The following is a 21,636-nucleotide window of genomic DNA, read 5'->3' on the forward strand; positions in this document are numbered from 1 at the left end:
GTGAGCCGCAGCCATTTACCCTCTCTGGGCCCTGGTGTCCGCATCAGTGGGAAGGGTTGGTAATGAAGAGCCAGACCTTCAGGGTCAGACTCCACCTGCCCCAGCTGGGTGGCATTGGGACAGTCACTGCACCCCTAGGCCTCAGCCTGGACTGTAAGTGGGGCAGCACCCCCTTATGGATGGAGGGTTCCTCGAGAGACAGTGTTGCACAGGTGGTGGGTGATTTTCACATCGCTTCTTGTTTGTTCCCCACAACAACCGTGGGAGACGGTTTCCCGTCCCCATTCTGCAGATGAGAAAACAGGCACTGAGAAGGTAATCACCTAGGCCAGGGGTCCCCAACCTCTGGGCCACAGACCCAAAGCTTCATCTGTATTTATAGCCGCTCCCCATCACTTGCATTACTGTCTGAGCTCCACCTCCTGTCAAATCAGCAGTGGCATTAGATTCTCATAGGAGCGCAAACCCTATTGTAAATTGCACATGTGAGGGATCTAGGTTGTATGCTCCTTATGAGAATCTAGTGCCTGATGGTCGGTCAGTGTTTCCCATCAACCCCAGATGGAACTGTGTAGTTGCAGGGAAAGAAGCTCAGGGTTCCCACTGATTCTATATTATGGTGAGTTGTAGAATTATTTCATTCTATATTACAATGTAATAATAATAGAAATAAAGTGCACAATAAATGTAATGTGCTTGAATCATCTTGAAACCATCCCCCACCCCACTTCTGGCCGTGGAAAAATTGTCTTCCACTAAACCAGTCTCTGGTGCCAGAAAGGTTGGGGACAGCTGACCTAGGCCAAGGTCACGCATTAAGAAGTGGCAGAGCCCGGATCTGAGCCCAGGCATGGACTCAACAGCCCGTGCTCTCGTCTGCCACACTGGGCTGCCCTCTCAGGCTGATGACACTCGGCCTGGGGTCAGGCCCAGGTGGGAGAAGCACATAGGGCAGGGAGGAAGAGTTCCCTATGGGCGAGTGTCAGAGACGGAAGCGCACTACAGGCATCCACGCACAGAGTGTGCGTTCAGAAGCTTTTCTGGGTGGAAGCACAAGAAAATGTGAACAGCTGTTTACTCTGGGGAGAGCAGTGGGGCAGGATGAGAGGAGTAGCTCTCACTTCCTTTTATGCTGAAATATTTAAGGATAAGTTGTGGGTATCCTCACATTACTCCCCTAAATACTTCTGTAGACATCTCTTCCTGGAGAGTCACACAGCCGCTGTCACACACACAGTCACACACCTCACAAAATGGGAAATTAGCAGCATCATCCCACACTGAGGTCATGGTCACATTTTTCCAGTTGTCTGAAAGTGTCTTGCTGCTGATGAGCCTAACGTGAGTCCACCCCAGGACCCCAGGCTGAGTCTGGCCATCCTGTCCCTGCAGTCTGTGTCATGGCAGCACGTTCTCCATTTCTCCAGGCCAGCCTTCCTTCGGGATGTGTGTCCCTGGCCTGGATCTGTCCGTCTGCTGCCTCTCACCATGCTCAGCCTGGCCCTCACCCTGAGCTTCCCGAGAACCGGAATCACGGCTAGAGTCTGGATTCTGTGCACACCAGCGTTTTGCTGGGACTGTCATGGATGGGGGTATGACGTCACCTGACAGGCAGCCCTCCCACCACTGATAGCGCCAGTGTTGGCCACAGCACAAAATAACTTTGTGGTTTGTCCCTGTGTTGTAAAGTCACATCCACCTTGTGGCTGGACAGTGATCTGGCTGTGGTCATGCTTCATTGCATTTTTCATTATACACCTTTTTGTCTTTTGCATCACATATATATATTCCTGTTAAATATTACCTGGTGTAGGCTGGGTGGGGTGGCTCACGCCTGTAATCCCAGCACTTTGGGAGGCCGAGGCAGGCGGATCACGAGGTTAGGAGTTCAAGACCAGCCTGGCCAACATAGTGAAATCCCATCTTTCCTAAAAATACAAAAATTAACTGGATGTGGCGGTGCGTGCCTGTAGTCCCAGCTACTCAGGAGGCTGAGGCAGGAGAATAACTTGAACTCGGGAGGTGGAGGTTGAAGTGAGCCGAGACCACTCCATTGCACTCCAGTCTAGGTGACAGAGTGAGACTCCGTCTCAATAAATAAATAAATAAATAAATAAATAAATAAATATATAAATAAATAACCTGGTGTAATCTGAACTGAACTTTTTAATAATTTGCCTCGTTAGACTAAAAGCAGCCTTCCCAGCATCTCCCTGCGAGGAGGTAAAGTAAGGGCCTTGGAGGCTCTCCTGTGTTGAGAAGTGGCGGGAATGCCCTCAGTAGCCAAGGTCATTGCTGATTCAGGAAGTGGCCCCTGGAACCACAGGATGATGTCACCACCTTGAGGAAGCGTTTCGCTGCTGTTCAGTAACAAGGAAGGAACTTAGCTTGAACTAGAGAACTGGCCACTGGACAGTGGACGCTGACCCTGTGCTCAGCGCTGGCTCCCTAGCCCCTCCCTCGAAGTAGGCCAGCCCAGCAGAAAGCAGCCCCAGGCCTGTTCCTCGGAGGCCTGGGAAGGGCCATGCTTTCTGTGTGTGACGTGGAGGGTGGGGTGCCTGACGGAGCTTAGCCCTCAGGTGGTCTGGTCCCCATGGATGGAGGATAGAGCACCAGCTCAGGACAGGGCTGGAATCCACAGGGAAGAGCCACCTGCATCCCAGCACTCCTGACCCCTTGGTAGGTCAGTTGCTTACCTCCTCCCACAGGCCCCACTGTCTTCATTTCACTGATGTGAGAGCAGAAGCTCAAAGAGGTCAGGCTATCACATGGACTCACACTGCTCGTCAGCGGTGGGGACAAGATTTGCCCGTCCAGTGCTCTTTCCACTATTTGGTCTTCCCTTGGCTGACATGCACAGGGTGTGAGAGGTGGTAGCAGTGCTTGGGCCCACATGGGGTCTTCTCACGCGCCCAAGGCCTGGCAACTTTTCATTTTTTCTGAGTTGTCAGACATGCCTGTGTACCCAGCATTGCCACACCAGGCCCAGGGACATACGAAAACCAGGACCTCACCCTGCCTTCCCCACAGGGTCTGTGACGCTCACGTACCTGTGCAGTCACGCTGCCCACCGCACAGAGCCGTTTGATGGTAGAATCCTGTCCCATGTGCTGTAAAATGTAAAAATAGACTTGTGTGGTGTTGTTTTGTTTTGTTTTGTTTTTTTGAGACAGTCTTGCTCTGTTGCCCAGGCTGGAGTGCAGTGGTGTGATCTTGGCTCGCTGCAACCTCCACCTGCTTAGTTCAAGTGATTTTCATGCCTCAGCCTCCTGGGTAGCTGGGACTACAGGCATGTGCCACCACACCTGGCTAAATTTTGTATGTTTAGTAGAGACAGGGTTTTGCCCTGGTTGGCCAGGCTGATCTCAAACTCCTGACCTCAAGTGATCCGCCCACTTCGGTCTCCCAAAGTGCTGTGACATCATTACAGGCATGAGCCACCATGCCTAGCCTACATTTGTGTTTTTTGTACCTGCCACTTTCTTTTTGTCCTATCCATGCAGATTAGAGGAGGCTTTTTAATCAGCACTATGTGACTGGAAGATGCTGCTTCCGTACTTTCTAGGAAAATTGCAAAATGTAGCTGATAAGAATCAATTTCCTGTTTTTCTACCAACTTGATTGCCTTCTTTCACAGTTACCTGAAAGTGGCCCACTGAAGCATCTTTATTAGAAAATCTTTCACCCTTTGTTTTAGGAGCATATTTGGGAAAGGGTGTCTCTCCCCCAGCACAGAGTACAGGCACCCAGGCTCTGCCGGGCAGTCCCTGGAGCAGACAGGGTAGACTCAAGTGGGAGAGACCCTTGTCTGCCTGAGTTGGGAGAGTTTTCTTGGTCTTCTTTTTAGATTGTATTTTGAGGGAAATGTTGGGCTTTTCTAGCCTTCCTACTCAGCCTCTCCCCCTTAGGCTTTTTCTCAGCTGGTGTGACAGACTGGAAAGGATAGAAATAAGGCCTACCTGTGGTTACAGTTCTTGGCCACAGCAAATGAAGACTTGGAGCTCTTCCAGTGGGGTTCATAATGCAAAAGGCCGCCTTCCTGGGAGAAGGTCTGTGCATTTGATGCGACTTTAGTGATGAGCTTAAACTAACAATTCCCGTTCTTCCCTCCAGTGAGTGTCTGAGAAAGCAACCTGCAACAATGAGAGAGTGGCACATCCCCCAGCGCTTGCTTTTTCCCTTGGTCCCTGTGAGCTCTGAACCTTCAGATCCTCAGAGTAGAGCCAAGGCTAGGCTCAGGTGGTCAGAAGGGCCCATTCAGGCCTGTCTCACAACGACATCTGTGTTCACTGTCATGTGCATGGGCACAAGAGGCCCTTTGTGGAGCTGAGTTGCTGTCACCAAGGCAAGAATATCTCTGCTGGAATCCTCCCTCGAAGCTCAGACCCGTTGTGTGTAGCTCAGCTGATGTTCAATGGTTGGTGGCCAAGAATTCTGCCATCTGCAGAACTGAAAGCTGTACATCCGTTTATGAAAACCACCACATTCAGGGGAATACCCTTTGTCTTTAATTTCCACATTGATGTGGTGAGCTATGATGTGGTGAGCCAGTATGTGCCAGCTGTGCGTTATTCTAGCAGTGTCAGTTATGGTAGACATAAACGTGTACATTTGCATTTGAAGCTATTCTGGCCTTGCAGATGTGCTGGAAAGCTCAGAGGACAAAGGATGCCTCACTTCTCCAGCAGGTCCAGTTCAGAGCCCCGTGCCCACTCTCCCCCTCCAACCTGGCTGTATCAGGCACTGTAGCTGTGCAACCCAGTACCAGCTTCCCTGCCAGGATGGGGCTTGTTTTCCAGAGCACTTTTTTGGGGTGGGGTGGGATATGAGCCTTCTACTTGATTCATTTGTGGTTTCCATTTGGTAGTAAATGAAAGATGTCGTAAGTGCAATATTTGCTTTATAGGAAGGGTTTTGTGAACCAAGCCTCAGAGATTCCTTATCAGGAAAGAGGCTGGGAACAGGTGGCTGGAGTGGTTAATGATTTGGATGCGAGTGTCCTGTTCAGTTGAGAAGAGTCCCCAGCAACTGTCTGGCTTCCTTTATTCTGTTCCATGTGGGTGGTGACATCTTTTTGAACACAGGAAAGCCCAAACTTGAGAGTTCTGATTGGCATAGGTGAAGTTTAGAAACAAAACGAACAAAAAAATATACTTTTTGTTTTGGTGTATTATTAAGAAATCAAGTTGTTAAGGTGAATTGAGGACTTTTCTTTACCCTCCTCTAGCTTTATTTCTGAAGAGATACTTTGGGAAATATAATTGGGTGATAACACTAGGATGGGATTTGACTTGATTTTATTTGGAAACATACATTTATGTTTTTATAGCTGCAACTTTCTTTTTTTTTGGAGATGGAGTCTTGCTCTGTCACCCAGGCTGGAGTGCAGTGGCGCGATCTCAGCTCACTGCAAGCTCTGCCTCTTGGGTTCATGCCATTTTCCTGCCTCAGCCTCCCGAGTAGCTGGGACTATGGGCGCCCACCACCATGCCCGGCTAATTTATTTTGTATTTTTAGTAGAGATGAGGTTTCATCATGTTAGCTAGGATGGTCTCGATCTCTTGACCTCGTGATCTGCCTGCCTCGCCGTCCCAAAGTGCTGGGATGACAGCCATGAGCCACCGCGCCTGGCCTGTTCCAAAGTAAATTTATTGCTGTATGTTTTGTGTGTTTTTAAGAATTTCATGACAAGGTGATGCCTCTGCTTGGCAACCTCACATGGTAGAGAAGTTCCCAGTCTCCTGCCCGGCCCCACCTCAGCCCTCTGCCCAGAAGCAGCCTCTTTCTACCTCCCCTGGTTCTTCTGTGGATCACGTCTGTGGCCTGAATTGCATTTAGGCCTCTTCCCCTATTTTATTCACCACAGCCGTGGCCCAGCCATCTGAAAGCCTCCTTTGTCAGGAATTATTCCCAACCTTTTAGTTTCTCTCAAAGAGGAAAACCCTAAGAAGCAAATTTAGATTGGAAAGTAAGGCAGAAGCAACACCTAGGTGAGTGAATCCTGCTAGTTAGGTTTCCTAAAATAGATGTAATGAAAGAAGGAAGTAAACTAATACACAATTAGAACATTTATTTATTTTTTGAGATGCAGTCTTGCTCTTTTGCCCAGGCTGGAGTGCAGTAGCTTGATCTTGGCTCACTGCAACCTCTGTCTTCTTTGTTCAAGCAATTCTTCTGCCTCAGCCTCCCAAGTAGTTGGGATTACTGGCGCCCGCCACCATACCCAGCTAATTTTTGTGTTTTTAGTAGAGACCGGGTTTTACCATTTTGGCCAGGCTTGTCTAGAACTCCTGGCCTCAGGTGATCCATCTGCCTCAGCCTCCCAAAGTGCTAGGATTACAGGCGTAAGCCACCATGCCTGGCACAATTAGAACATTTTAAAATGACCCGTTAACCATGAAATTGAATTCTGTAGTTGTCCATCTGTCCATCTGTCGACCTGTGCATGTACCTGTCTGTGCATGCATGTAAGCCTCCACCCAACAGGTGTTTGTCAGCCAGGGGTGAGTGCTATAAGGGAGAGATGCAAAGGTGCAGAGTCTGACACAGCATCAGGATGGAGGGGAAGGACCCGGTCAGGGAAGCTGAGCTCTGAATACGAAAGAGGAGGTGGGTGCGCTGAGGGAACAGCCTGCACGGAGACCGAGGAGGAGGACAGGGCAAGGAACCATCTAAAGCAGTAGCTCCAAATCTCTCAGAGGGCAGGTCTTGCTCTGAGAGTTTTAGAGAAGCTATGGACCCTTCCTGAAATGGGGGCAGAGGTGGGCACATACTTCTAAAACTCTACAATAATTTCTGGAGGCATTTAGATTCCCTGATCATGAAACATCCTGATGGCTGTGTAAGCCCCAGCACCCAGCACCATGGTTTATGGTGTGAATGTCAAGACTCCAGCGGGGTTTGTTACATCAGCTAGGACTTCACATCTCATTCATTCAATAAAAACTGTCTTTCCAGGAGCGGCTTAGAAGTAATTAAACTAGCTAAGTACACAGCAAAAGTGTCTGCATGTGTGTCTGCATTTTTATCTGCATTTCTTTCTAATCAGTGTACAAAGCTGCTTACAAAACGAAAATGTTTGGGGTCACTGCAGAAATGCGCGGGCTTCATTTTCCATGATCTCGTAGTAACACTACGAGAGACAAAGGTCAACTCTTTTTTTTTTTTGAGACGGAGTCTCGCTCTGTCACTAGGCTGGAGTGCAGTGGCGAGATCTTGGCTCACTGCAACCTCTGTATCCCGGGTCTCTAAGCGATTCTCCTGCTAGCTGGGATTATAGGCACATGCCGCCACGCCCAGCTAATTTTTGTATTTTTAGTAGAGATGGCGTTTCACCATGTTGGCCAGGATGGTCTCGATCTCCTGACCTTGTGATCCGCCCGCCTCGGCCTCCCAAAGTGCGAGGATTATAGGCGTGAGCCACCGCGCCTGGCCTCAAAAGTCAACTCTTGAATGTTGGTGTGCCTGGAGTGGAGTCTTTGGTCTCCAGATGCCCTCCACCTGTTTGAAGGATGCTCTTTGGTCCATCTGTTCAAGAGCTATACTTTGGGTCTTTGAGTTAGGTCCTTTTTTGGAGCACTGCAGATCTGCCGTGAAGACTGAGGTTCTGATCCTTGTGAGGCCTGATGGCTGGGGCTTGCATACCCAAAGGCATCTTCTCTTGGTCGGTACCAGGGGACTTCTGTAGTTGGGAAGCTATGTTTGACTGTCACTTGATTTTAACATTCAAATATTTGTAAGCCTTTCCTTTCCTCTGCATTGTTGGGCTACTGCTGGACCTTGTGGGTTTGAGATGGGAATGGAATGTGGTCTGCCCAGGAAACTGCTGTGCAGGAGGTGTATCAGCCTTGTCTTTTGCATATGATGACTTGGTCTTCCCCAACAGCCACCTCCCCGCGAGTGTCCTCCGAGCTGGAGCAAGCCCGGCCCCAGACTAGTGGAGAAGAGGAGCTTCAGCTGCAGCTGGCACTTGCCATGAGCAGAGAAGTGGCTGAGCAGGTCAGTGCCCCAGGCAGGGTCTGCACTGCATTGACTGCCCATGCTCGGGGTGGAGTGTGGCTCACTGGGAAGATGATGGCGGACACAGCCCTGTCTTCAAAACATTTCAGATATGCTTGCTGAGATGGCATTTCATGCTGCCGTAAGTGTGTATTCTTGTCACCCAGTGTCCCTCCCAGTGAGGGAGGGATCCCATGCAAAGTTACATTTAGGAAAGATTTTCTAGGAAGTCGTTGCCAAGGAAAGAAACCAGTTAAAAATGCTTCCCAGAAACACTTGTGCAGACACATGTCTGGGCTTCCCCTGAGTGAGCTGAGCCTGCACAGGCTCCTTGAAGAGTGGCATGCAGGGTGGGCGCAGGGATGCAGGCATGAGGGGCAGGAGCCAGCCCAGCCCCCGCCAAGCACTTTGACCTGTAGCAAGAGATTTGCAAAAAACAAAGGCTGGGAAAAAATGCTCCCGAAATGAGAGTGTGCTTGTGTTTTGATGATGAAAGTATGTATAGTTTTAATTTTTTTCAATTCCCATTTTTCTTTTCTTTTCTTGTCTTTTCTCTTTTCTTTTCTTTCTCTCTCTCTCTTTCTTTCTTTTTTTGATTCAGAGTCTCGCTCTGTCACCCAGGCTGGAGTGCAGTGGTACAATCTTGGCTCACTGAGACCTCCGCGTCCTGGGTTCAAGTGATTCTCGTGCCTCAGCGTCCCGAGTAGCTGGGATTTCGGGCACGTGCCTCCATGCCCGGCTAATTTTTGTATTTTTGGTAGAGACAGGGTTTCACCATGTTGGTCAGGCTGGTCTCGAACTTCTGACTTCAAGTGATCTGTCTACCTGGGCCTCCCAAAATGCTGAGAGTACAGTCGTGGGCCACCGCGCCTGGCCCCCATTTTTCTTTAGTAAGCATGCATTACTTGACAACAGGGAGAAGGGAAAGGAGCAATTAGAGTGGCCTTACAAATTGTCAAGCCTTTGGTTGCAGTTATCAGGGCTGTCTCCAATGACCTTTGGTTAAAAAAAGTAGATGGGACCAGGGGTAGCACAGGGATTCTCTCCTCTATTAGAAGTTGGTGTTCAGAAGGGAATACTAGGGATAGTTAGATTTGAGTACTGACAAGTTCATCCCGGCATTGTTTGTGTGTCTACAACTGGCAACATTCTAAAGTTCAGTAACAGTGGGCAATCTCAGTTGTGGCCTCTCTGTCCCTGCAGTGGGAAACAGGCCACCAGTAACTGCCCATGTGGATGCATGTGGCTCCATGGCCAGCAGCCCAGGAAGAAGGTGCATGGTAGCATCCACTGAGAAACATAGGGACAGACGGACGGTTTGAGCCCATTTTAGTTAATATTTATAATAAAATATAAGGGAGCAAGTTCAAACTCCCGTGCTGATCAGTAGTGGGATTGTCCCTGTGAATAGCTACTGTGTGCCAGCCTGGGTAATACCATGAGACCCTGTCTCTTAAAAACAAGAAAAGAAAAAATACAAGGAATATATTATTTATATTTAATTATTATATAAACGCTTAGGACAGCCCTGTCTTTTGCATATGGTGACTTTGCCTTAAATAAAGATAGTGAATCATTTCTGTTAGGAATCATAGAAATATGCAGCCATTTTCCGGAAGCATACACAGTGGAGGTGGAATGATACGTGATTTTTATCTTCTTTCTAATTCCTTTTTGGGTTGTCAGATTTGTGTTTTATAAGGACACACATTGCTTCTATAAGTAGAAAGAATTTATAAAGCCAGTTTCATTTTGAGAAAAAAATATTTTAAATTAAGCATTCCCTTTCCCCAGTGTGGTGGTACCTGAGCCATAGTCTCCCTGGTGTGACCCCAAGGGGGTCGAAGTCACAGGAGTCGCAGTGAGGGAGGGGCCTTTTGGGTACACACACATTTGGGATTTAAAAGTAATTGTGTTTTACGAGTAGTTTTGAAATCTTCCTTTGAAATACTGCATCATACAATGTGCAATTCCTGTTTCTGGCCAGTGTGGCTTTGTTCTGTACAGTGATGTTATTACAATTACCAGTTCGCATTGTCCCTCTACAGGAAGAACGCCTCAGGCGGGGTGATGACCTCAGATTACAGATGGCCCTGGAAGAAAGCCGAAGGGACACAGTTAAAATTCCAAAAAAGAAAGAGGTAAGAGCTTGCTGGGAGGGTAGATGTTTCACCCTGTCCTGTAGTTGTTATCCTCCACCCAACTTGCCTGGATGGCATGTTGCACAGTGAGTTCTCCAACCTCAGCAAATAACCTTCATGCCTGTAGTGAGCGAGAGCCAGGTGAGCAGGCGACTGAAAACACACCTGAACTAACCAGGAGACACTTAATGTCCCAGTGCCTCAGTCTGCTCGTTTGTAAAATGGAGGTGATGATAGCGCCTGCCTCCTGCGGCTGTGGCTACGGCAGCTGTCAAGTGAGCTACATGCCAGGGGCTGCAGAACACTTTCCTGCGGTAGGGTGTGCCCCTAGTAGTGCTGGTTGCCTCGTCAGCTCTGTGCCAGGCTTCCTGCTTTGATGTAGAGATGACCGGGACATGGCTGGGCTCTTGACAAGCTCATCATCATCCAGTCAAGACCCAGACCCCTCCTCACACCACAGGCCCCGGGGCTCCATTGGCCTCCTCTGTTACAGTGCTACTGAGGCCGGTGGAGCCCCTGGCTCCTGACTGGTTGATGTTGATGATCCCTGATGACACTTGGGGTGGTCTTGAGAGTGGGGAGCATGCAGGCGACCCCAGGAGGAGGGCCCTCAGGCTGGCCCTGGATAGTGGCTGGCAGGTGGGAGGGATGGCGTTCTGGAGGAGGTCCACAGCCCAGGCAGAAGCCAGTGTTAGCCTGGAAAAGTCTGTGGAGCCCTGAGGTCTGTGAAGTCTGGTGGGGGGGTTTTGCAAACAGTAAATAGCTTGTTGTGACTGGAGAGCTGGCTGGACAGGGAGGGAGATGGGACGGCTCAGTTTCCAAGTTCTTCTCAGCCCCTCCTAGAGGGCTTCACTGGAGGAAGAGGACAGGTGGGTGATATTTATGGCTAGTTCATGGGTATTTGCTGTAACTGTAGCATAGTAAAACCTGTCCCCTTCTCTTTGTCTTAAAAGCACGGCTCTCTCCCACAGCAGACTACGCTGTTGGATTTAATGGATGCTCTTCCCAGCTCGGGCCCTGTGGCCCAGAAAGCGGAGCCCTGGGGCCCGTCAGCCTCCACTAACCAGACCAACCCCTGGGGCGGGCCAGCGGCTCCTGCGAGTACTTCAGACCCCTGGCCATCATTTGGTAAAGACCCCATTACTGGTCTCCTGTGCTTGCCTGCTGGATGGGTGAGGGGCAGGGCAGTGCTTCTTGCTGTCTCTCACCCACTTGGGTCTGGTCGATTGTGGTGGGTGTCCAGGCTCCTCCACCCCTCAGCGGTGATATCCAACTGGCCCTTGCCCTCCTCCTTGAGGATGGTGGCATGGTGTTCCCTCTTTGTTTTGAGTGGTTTTCTGCTTTGGGAGAAGGAAAGTCGACTTCCCCTCAACCTCCCATTTGCATCAGAAATGCCTTGTGCCTTCTCTGGGACATGTTTCAACTCTCGCAGCCTCAGCATTACACCCAGCGCCCCAGCTGAAGGAACCAAAATACACAGCGTGGAACATCCAAATCAAGCTGCTGTAATTAGCTGGAAATTATGATGTGCTTACCATCACGTCTGATGAAAAGGGGATACATTTGCTATAATTCTGCTTGTTACTTAAAGCAATAGAAAATCCATTTAATAGGCTAAATGAATATTTTAAAGTTTTGCTTAACGTGAGATGTAAGAGGAATTGTGGTGGGAAGTTCAAATTGTGAGCATGACACAACTGGTTTGATCTGGGTGATGATCTTGGGCCCACGAGTTTCTTAATCACTGGGCAGGAGCATGGCCCAGCAGGCTTTATGAAGGCTTCCTGGCCTGTTGCCCTGGGAGGCCCCTCCTGGTGTGCTAAACCCTACTGGGCATGACTGACCTGTGGGCTTTCTGTTTGGGAACTTTGTATATTTTGTGGCATCTTGCCTGTATCTCCTGGAGTCTCTGTTTCTCTCGGGAACTGTCTGTTGTGTTCAACTCGGTTCCCTGGGTGTTTGCTAAAATGTACCAAGTGACAGGCTGTGTTCTGCTGTGCATGACCCCTGAGACAACAGGTGATTATTGTCCCTGTTGTCTGTTGTCAAGGCCCTGCTCAGGAGCGGGCAGGACAGGAACACAGCATAATAGCAGTACTGTGTAGTCCAGGACTCGATGGAGGTTATTTGAGAGCATCCTGGAATGAGATGAGACTCAGTACAGGAGTCCAGGGAGTGTGAGGCAAGCATTTTGGAGGAAGGCTACTTCCGTTGAGTCCCCAGGGAAGAGAACAGGTGTCCAGGCACCAAGAGGCAGGGAGTTCCCTGCAGAAGACTCAGCGTGTGAGAAGCAGAGGGGTACGGAGTGGTGGAGTGGGTGCAGATGCAACCAGCTGGTGTGAACCGGGAAGCAGGGAAGAAGGGCCCTGATCACTCGGGGCCTGCACTCAGCCTTACCAAGTGCTTGGACTTGGGTCCAGAAGACACTGTCAGCCCGAGATGCCCTTTAGCATCTGGTGAGTTCCGATAGCTTGATGGTGGCCTCTGCAACCCAGGCAGGGCCTCATACCCCGTTTGGCAGGAGCCCTCTGGGCCTTGGGAAAAGCCCCAGGCAAAATTGCCCACAGCTTTCATTGACTGAAGGCCAGTTCCAGGGCTGCTCAAGAGGTTGGTTCACAAGGTTTGTCACCTGTGTGCTGTACCCCCAGGGAGCCTGTGGTATGGTTTTACTCACCACACATGGGGACTGTGGTGCCCCAGGGCTGGCAGACCCTTTTAGACAGTGGCTTTGGCTTTATTTTTAAATCTGAAGAATGATTAGTCTGTAAAGTGATGGCTACCGGAAGTTATGGTTAGGATGTTTTCAGGAAAGACTGTTCATTAAACTGTTGGATAGTTGTCTTAGTGCCCTGTAAAGAAAGTGGTCACACCAGGAGCCAGGTGGGTTTAATAGAGTTAAATTCTGGGGAGGGGTTTGGGGATCAGAGTGGTGGGAAGGAGACTTAGTTTTAACACTTTACCTTTTTATATTGTTTGACTTGTTTACCAGGGGTAAGTTTTTCCCAGTCAGGAGAGACAAAAATCTCAAAATATCTTTAAATGACCAAGTTATGCCCAGCCCCTCCTTTGGCTGGTGGACAGGGCTGTGCCCTGGACCCAGTATCCTGGGCTGAGCCAAGGACCTGACCTGACCCTCTAGGAACACAGCATAATAGCGATACTGTGTTGAGAGCACCCTGGGGTGAGACTCGGTACAGGAGTCCAGAGGGTGTGAGCGGAGGAGTCTCCCCTGATGAATGGGGGTAGCTTGGTGGGCTTGATGGGCTGCTGCTTCACCTAGGAATGCTGCCCACATGAATCTGCCCTCCCAAATTTTAAGAACTTGAGATAAAATACACCATTTCAACTTTTTTTTTTTTTTTTTTTTTTTTGAGACAAGTCTCACTGTCGCCCAGGCTGGAGTGCAGTGGCACCATCTTAGCTCATCTTCGCCTCCCAGGTTCAAGCAATTCTCCTGCCTCATCCTCCTGAGTAGCTGGGATTACAGGCACACGCCACCACACCCAACTAGTTATTTATTTTTAGTAGAGACGGGGTTTCACCATGTTGGCTGGGCTGGTCTCAAACTCCTGACCTTGAGTGATCCGCTCGCCTCGGCCTCCCAAAGTGCTGGGATTACAGGCATGAGGCACCATTCCTGGCCCATTTCAACCATTTTAAAGTGGACACTTGACTGGTTTTCAGCACATTCACAATGTTGTGCAGCCACCATCAGATATCTAATTCCAGAACATTTCCATCACTCCAGAAAGAAACCGCATACCCAGCCCCTGGCAACCACTGATGTGCCTTCTATTTCCAGGGATTCGCCTCTCTGGACATTTCGTAGAAACGGAGTCATGCACTGTGTGGACTTTTGTGCCTGGCTTATTTTGTTTAGCATCATGTTTTCAAGGTTCATCGATGTTATAGCTTGTGTCAGTCCTTCATGACTTTCTGTGGATGAATAATATTCCATTGCATGGATATACAACACTTTGTTTAACCATTCAGCAATTGTTGGATATTTGGGCTGTTTCCACATTTTGGCTGTTATGAATCCAGTTTTTTAAAGAGAAGACAGAAACCTGGATTTTTGAAATCTATTTAGTGTTTAAATGTTGGCTGTGAATTTTAAAAATTAAGAATATGGTTTGAGCTAATTAAAAGCTATCTGAGGATGGGCACATGTGGCTTGTTGACTGCCAGTTGGCCATCTCTTGCCACTTGCCCAACCTAGGATCTTCTTGGTTCTGATGCACTTGGCATTATTACCAGTGACTTGGGGAGGAGATAGGCCACCAAAGCCCAGCGACATTGTTAGTAGGTTTGGGACAGGCTCAGTGCTTATGGCACCATGTCCTATACTTGTCACACCATCCTGGACTGCTGCGAGGCCCTTCTGTGGCCCTGGCATGTCCTGGAAAAGTCACCACAAATTCCAATATGGAGAGATAGCCACTGTTAAAATGTTAGCTTGTCTGCTTCCTGTCTTTTTTCTGGGCATTATGTTTTTACTTAGTTGAAGCTATATTGTATATATAATTACGTGTGTGTGTATGTGTGTATTTCAATTTGTAGTGTCATGAGCATTTCTAGGCATCATTAGAAATTCTAAACAATACCACGCTGTACCATCATTTACTAAGCAGCCTAGTGATGTTCATAGGGGTGTTTTTGCAGTTCTAGCACTCTGCTTTCAATAGAAAAATACATTAAAATCACAGTGATTTCTTTTAATTCTGAGATTCTTTTCTCAGTGGTGGTGCTGACCAGCTCTGCAGGAGAATGGCCCTCTGCTAGCTCCTGCATTCACTGAAGTGTGTTAGCACACCCTGTGCTTCCACATTCCATCAGCATAGCCTCAGAGCAGGAGTGTGGTATTGGATTTATTGTTTAGCATCTAGTTAAATCCAATAGTGCACATTTTCAGGGTCACCCCTCCATCCTGAGATGCATTCATAAATTAGAAAGATTGGAGTCCCTTCCCATAACACTGTTAGCTGTGCCCTCTGGATGAAAGAAACACTGTTTTGAAAGCCACCATTTGTAGTGAGCCCCATCATTACCAGTTTTTTCCAAGCAGCACTAGGAGCAGCTTGGCCAAGTGGCCTTGGGAGGAAATGCTCAGGGCTGAAAGGAGGGAGATTGGAGCCTGCCAGGTCAGTGGGGCACTTCCTCCTCTGTTCCAGACACACAAAGCAGCCACCTGGTCTGAGGAGGGCTTACAGCCTGCTGATTCAGAAGACCTTGGCTGGCTGGAGCCCTCTCTCTGTACTCCCGCCCACAGCCTGGGCTGGGACAGAGGCTGTCTTCTGCCCTGGCAGCAGCAGGTGGTGCTACTGGCTTCTTGGTGACCTCTGCACAGCTCAGTTCTTCTGTGACGCACCCCCCCGCGTTGTGACTGCCTCCCTGTGCACATGAATATTCATCTGTGAGGCTCGGGATGCGCCAGGCTGGCGGGTGGGAGGCGACCGGGACACAGGCTCCCTGTGAATGGGCCCCACAGAGGAAGAGGCCGGAAACTGCTTGATCTTTCAAACCTTGATTCCATCTTCATTTCCTCTCATTCACTTGAGTTTTCAACAAGCACTTACTGATTGGGTATGTGGCATGGCCTGGACCCTGCCGAGGACGTGGAGAGGGAGAGCACAGAGAGAAGCCTTGCAGCGGATCTACTGTCCATTCATAGAGGGGGAGCATGCCCATCGCCTCCCCGAGCCAGCAGGCGTTCCCTGAGGGTACACCTGGCCCTCAGGGAATGCTTGTGACTTTGTGACTTTGTCTCCAAGTCACGTTTCAAGAAAGCAAGGTGCCACAGTGTGTGGCCTTCCATGACTCCCCCGCACACAGCAAAGAAGGAGGTCACACTGGCCATGGGACTGTGTATGTGTCTGGGGGGCTTTGCCCATTTGTATAGTTTGAATTCAGCGCAGCAGTTTGCAGTGTCCTGTACACACACAGGTCCCCAGTGTCACTTACAGAATGCAAACTAGACAGAGCCCACCCATGCCAAACAGCTTGTCCATGATTACCTGGATGATTTGGAGGTGGTCAGGGTTTGATCCAAGCACAGAGTTCACTCTATGTTCAAAAGCTGTCTGAGCTGTGACCAACTTTGTCTGTGAGGGCTATAACAGTAGAGGGTTCTTGGCTGGACACGGTGGCTCACGCCTGTAATCCCAGAATTTTGGGAGGCCGAGGCGGGCAGATCACGAGGTCAAGAGATGGAGACCATCCTTGGCCAACATGGTGAAACCCCATCTCTACTAAAAATACAAAAATTAGCCGGGCGTAGTGGTGGGCACTTGTAATCCCAGCTTCCTGGGAGGCTGAGGCAGGAGAATCGCTTGAACCCGGGAGGCAGAGGTTGCAGTGAGCTGAGATCACACCACTGCACTCCAGTGTGGGCAACAGAGCGAGACTCCATCTCAAAAAAAGAAAAAAAGTAGGGGGTTCTTTCTGAGCCAAAACTTGTTAAACGTTTCAACATTGTGCGTGATACAGTTGCAGAGTTTTAAAATTCTTAGCAGTGCTGTTGTTTGTTATTTTAATAGCAGATTCTAAAGGGGAAGCAGGGCCCATAAGAGCTAACTGGAGGTGTCAGAAGAGTCTCTGGAATAGTTTCAGGTGGCATTCCGCTGGAGTGTGGGGTTCTCACGTGGAAGCCTGGCCCATGAGTCCTGGATGGTGGGTCAGCGTGCTGCTGGCTCATGGAGAGTGCTTCAGAACCCGTGCAGTGGAGACACTGCACATATTGCAGAGTTCACGGTAGAAAGAATTCTTCCATAAATGTTGGCTGGGCATGGTGTCTCACGCCTGTAATCACAGCACTTTAGGAGTCCAAGTTTGGCAGATCACAGGAGGCCAAGAGTTCGAGACCAGCCTGGCCAACATGGTGAAACCCCGTCTCTACTAAAAATACAAAAAATTAGCCAGGTGTGGTGGTGTGTGCCTGTAATCCCAGCTACTTGGGAAGCTGAGGCATGAGAATCACTTGAACCCGGGAGGCAGAGATTGCAGTGAGCCAAGACCATGCCACTGCACTCCAGCCTGGGCAACAGTGAGACCCTGTCTCAAAAAAAAAAAAAAAATTTTCCATAAATGTTAAAATGCCTTGTGTTAACTCTTAAAGATATAAACCTATTAGTTTAAACTGTGTTTAGAACCTCACTGTCTGAGAGTACGTCTAGATGGAAGGACAGATTCTACTTTTTAAATTTTTTTTTTGAGACGGAGTCTCGTTTTGTCACCCAGGCTGGAGTGCAGTGGCGCGATCTCGGCTCACTGCAACCTCCGCCTCCCAGGTTCAAGCGATTCTTCTGACTCAGCCTCAGCCTCCCGAGTAGCTGAGATTATAGGCGAGTGCCACTACGCCCAGCTAATTTTTTTGTATTTTTAGTAGAGACGGGGTTTCACCATATTGGCCAGGCTGGTCTTGAACTCCTGACCTCGTGACCCACCTGCCTTGGCCTGCCAAAGTGCTAGGATTACAGGCGTGAGCCACTGTGCCTGCCCCCTCCCCCCCCCTTTTTTTTTTTTTTTTTTTTTTTTTTGAGATAGAGTCTCCCTCTGTTGCCCAGGCTGGAATGCAGTGGTATGATCTGGGCTCACTGCAACCTCCGCCCCCCGGGTTCAAGCAGTTCTCCTGCCTCAGCCTCCCAAGTAGCTGGGACTGCAGGCATCTGCCACCACGCCCAGCTAATTTTTGTATTTTTATTAGGGACAGGATTAGTGACCAGGCTGGTGAAATCCTGACCTTGATCCGCCAGCCTCGGCCTCCCCAAGTGTTGGGATTACAGGCGTGAGCAGCGCTGGGATTACACCATGCCCGGCGACAGAGTCCACTTTTGCAGGGAGCCTGGGTGTGCAGTGGCTGAGGCCAGAAAGGCGAAGCCTGAGAGACCTGGGGCTCGAGCAGAGCTCAGAGACTCCTCTCTGGTGAGGGCCTCTGCAGGGGCTCAGGCATCCTGGATTCCCTTAAATGCCTAATCTTTACATTGTGTCTCATTGTCTGCCTGGCAAACTCTTATGTGTTTTTGAAATCATGGCTCAGACATCCCTACTCAGGGGATGTGGTCACCCCGTCCTCACGCCTGCCTCTTGCCCTCTCGCCATTGATGCCTGCCTGTGACCCGCATGCTGGCTGTAGCGGCTGTCTGTTTCTCTATCTCAGAGGGAGGGGCCATCCTGGGGCCAGGCCTGGGGACTGCTGACCAAATGTTGCTTGGATAGAACAAGGTGACTATGGGAGGCCAGAGCTTGTCTCCACCACGCATCTGCCCACTCAGGCCTGTGAGTCTGAGCTGGGCCCTCACATGGGGCCTCATTTTTGGGGAGGGCTTGGTGAGAGGTCTGGGTGCACCCAGAGCTCAGTGTTTCTTATGCATCCTGGCTGCCCATTTGAGTCATCTCAGTAGCTTCTAAAAATCCAAATGCTCAGGCCCACCCTGGAATCTGTGTGTATGCAGAGGACAGCATCAGTATTTTACTAAAATCCCTAAGAGCTTCCCAAGAAGAACCATGGTTGAGAACCACTAGTCTGGTGCCCCCTGGCCCAGGGTGCATGAATACCACTCAGTCTAAGACACTTGAAAGCTCCATGTCTTAGATAATCAGGATGGAGATTATGGGCCCACTCTAATCTGGTTGTGTTTCTGAGCCCCTGAAGTGGACATTTATCCAGAACCTGTTAGAAGTGGTCACTGAACTCCAGTGTGCAGAGATGCAGATAAACTGCAAAGTCCCTGCCAGCCTGAGGTCCTGTGGGTCCCTTGATCTTTGTGACCTCTCTTCAATCCCTAGTTAGTGATGGAGTGCACCCTCTGTGTGTCAGGCTTGGATCTCGGGGACGGGGAGCAAAGCAGACCCAGCCCATGTTCTCATGGAGCACATGCTTTGGCAAGGGGGACAGATGCAGTCTCACATGCATACAAGCGGCATGAGTGCCCTGAGAGGGGTTTTGAGCTGGGTTTAGAGTGGGAACTGCATGGCGGGCTGGCATGGAGGCTGCAGAGTGGGGGCCGGGCTTTCCCAGCAAGTGCCCCACATACAGTGTGTCAGGGGAGCCAGTTTGGTCGAGATATGATGCTGCCCTCAGCTTGACCCAGTGGCTAGGAGGTGACCACCAAGACTCAGACCCCCTTTGCTGTGTTGTTCACCTCAGAAGCTCAAGCCTTTGCTCTGGCAAGCACAGTGGCTGCCTCTGGTGCCCACCTCATAGTCCCAGTTAACACAGCCCAGGGAATAGAGAGAGCGGATTTCTCTGTAGCTCCAGTACCATTTCTGGGATTTAGGGATGGGGGACTAGAGTTGGGGACACTTTGCAGATTGATTTTAACCAGTGAGAACCCTTTTCTGTTGCCAGGGCAGGATCTGTCCCTTTCGAGACTGACTGGAAGTGGGTGAGGGGAGAATTCTCCCAAGGAGAAACAGGGCATCCTTGCAGGAGAAAGCGGGAGTGGGGGCTGCAAGTAACCGGGGCATGTCCCCTGACAGAGGCAAGTGGGAAGGGATAGTAGCTGGGGAGTGAGATAGTGTGCAGGGGAGATGATGCACGGTCAGGGCTGCAGGGAAAGCGAGGCTCCAGTCTGTGTCATCCAGGCACAGCTGGGCTGCTGAGCATGGGCAGTGAGGAAGGCATGTTGACTCCCCCAGGCTCCACAGGGGGTCAGAATCAGCTTAGCACTGGGCCTCAGGTCTCCTGTGTCCTCTGTGTTGTGTCACGGCAGTCCTGAAGTCACACCACAGCTCTTCGGCTTGCAGTCAGCTCTCTCCCTGATTTGTCATTTCCACCATGCCACTTACCTCCAGCTGGGACAGAGAGCTGAGGACCCACAAGGTGTCCTGTTGCAGGGGGTTAGAGTGAGGGCTTGTCTCTACAGTGTGATTCCAGCGGGGCAGATTTAGTTTCCTGATCGCCCCTTCCCCGTGTCGAGCAGAGGTGGACCTGGCAAGGGCAGCTTCAGTCCTGGGGGAGGACGATCTGCATGAGACACTGGAAGATGAGGAGTGAAGTGTCAGAAGGAGCTTCTGGATGGAAACAGTTATTTCTGTAGCCTCTAGAAGGTTGTGGGTTCTGGGGCAGTAGCAGGAGAAGCCCTAAGTCCAAACAGGAGTGGACAGGCCATGAGGAAACGAAAGGCACAAGTGTCCATGGGATGTTGAGAACAAAGCTTGCAGATTGACATCTGCTTTGGCCTGGCCAGGCCCCCATCACTGGGGCAAGCTTGGGAAGGAGTGAAGGCAGCACTCTCCTCCTCTCCCTCCTTGTGCTGCTACAGCTAGCCAGTAGCTGATCCTGGCCAAAAGTGAAAAAGGCCGCCAAGATAGTGGCTGGTGGGCCAGGTGCAGTGTCTCATTGCGCCTGGCCAATAATACATTTTTACGTAAGAATTTGTGGGACAACTGAAGCCTGTGAGACCAGCCTGGGCAACATAGGGAGACCCCATCTTTACAAAAAATAAAAAATCAGCCAAGCATGGGGGTGTGTGCCTGTGGTCCCAGCTACTTGGGAGGCAGATGTGGGAGGATCACTTGAGCCTAGGAGGTTGAAGCTGCAGTGAGCTGTGATTGCACCACTGCACTCCAGCCTAGGTGACAGAGCAAGAACCTGTCTCTAAAAAAAAAAAAAAAGATAGTGGCTGGTGTGGCTTAATAGGCCCTTACTAAAGCTATTCAGCATTTCAGAGACAAGAAGGCATGAAGCTGCATGTAGGATGCCTAGCAGTTGGTTCATCTTTTTGAAAGCCAAGGAGTCTCCTCTTCACCTGTCCATCCTTGAGCAGTAGAGCTGGGGCTTTTAAGAGAAGCATTTGTAGAATTGAGAGTAGGAATGAGGGAAGAGACTAGTTGTCTCAGAGGCTCAGGGGAGCATTCCCTGGTCTTCTGAGATTGACACATCACTGCCACCTTCTGCTGCCTTTCTCTAGGCCTCAGAGCTCAGCCAGGCTGTCACAAGCTTGCTGGGTGCCACCCTCATGTCTGGTGCCAGGGCTGAAGGTAGCCCTTACCCCAGGGAGTTTACAGTGCATGAGAGACTCATAGTTAAATAATAGTTATGGTGCTGTATGATAAGTGATCTAAAAGAAAGTCAAGGGGAGGATTCCAGAGGAGTCAGAGAAGGCAGGAAAAGAAAATAAGAGGGCCGGAGAGGCCCAGAAGATGCCAGGCATTTGGGAAGCAGTTGGGAATCAGTGTGGCTGGGGGTAAACATGGGAGCAGAGTGAGGATACCTAACACATATCTGTTTGGAGTTCCAGAAGAGCTAATATTTGAAAGATGACAGGGTTTTCAAGAATTTTGGAAAGATGCTACTTCTCAGATCCAGGGAGTCTGGTGAATCCTAAGCAAGATAAATCAAAGAAATCCCCACCTAGACATATCATCAGGACACTGCAGAACACCAGAGAAAGAAAATACCTTAAATAAACCTACAGATTACAGGCCATTCATTACAAAGAAATGGCAACTAAATGGATAGCTAACTTATTGACAGCAATTGTAGATGTCTGAGTGG

General features: G+C 49.8%; 1 protein-coding gene across 15 annotated transcripts in view; it reads left to right on the top strand.

The window, feature by feature from the left end:
- The window catches only part of EPN2 (epsin 2), a 99,434-nt gene that overhangs the window by 64,758 nt on the left and 13,040 nt on the right, over nt 1-21,636 (top strand). For all 15 annotated transcript variants that reach the window (XM_054458448.2, XM_063656220.1, XM_063656218.1 and 12 more), the window contains 3 exons: nt 7,886-7,998; nt 10,047-10,139; nt 11,093-11,267. In XM_054458448.2, coding sequence (XP_054314423.1) covers nt 7,886-7,998; nt 10,047-10,139; nt 11,093-11,267 — 381 coding nt within the window. The remainder of the gene's footprint in view (nt 1-7,885; nt 7,999-10,046; nt 10,140-11,092; nt 11,268-21,636) is intronic.

Source organism: Pongo pygmaeus, chromosome 19 (assembly GCF_028885625.2).
Source record: "Pongo pygmaeus isolate AG05252 chromosome 19, NHGRI_mPonPyg2-v2.0_pri, whole genome shotgun sequence".
In the NCBI taxonomy this organism is placed as follows: domain Eukaryota; kingdom Metazoa; phylum Chordata; class Mammalia; order Primates; family Hominidae; genus Pongo; species Pongo pygmaeus.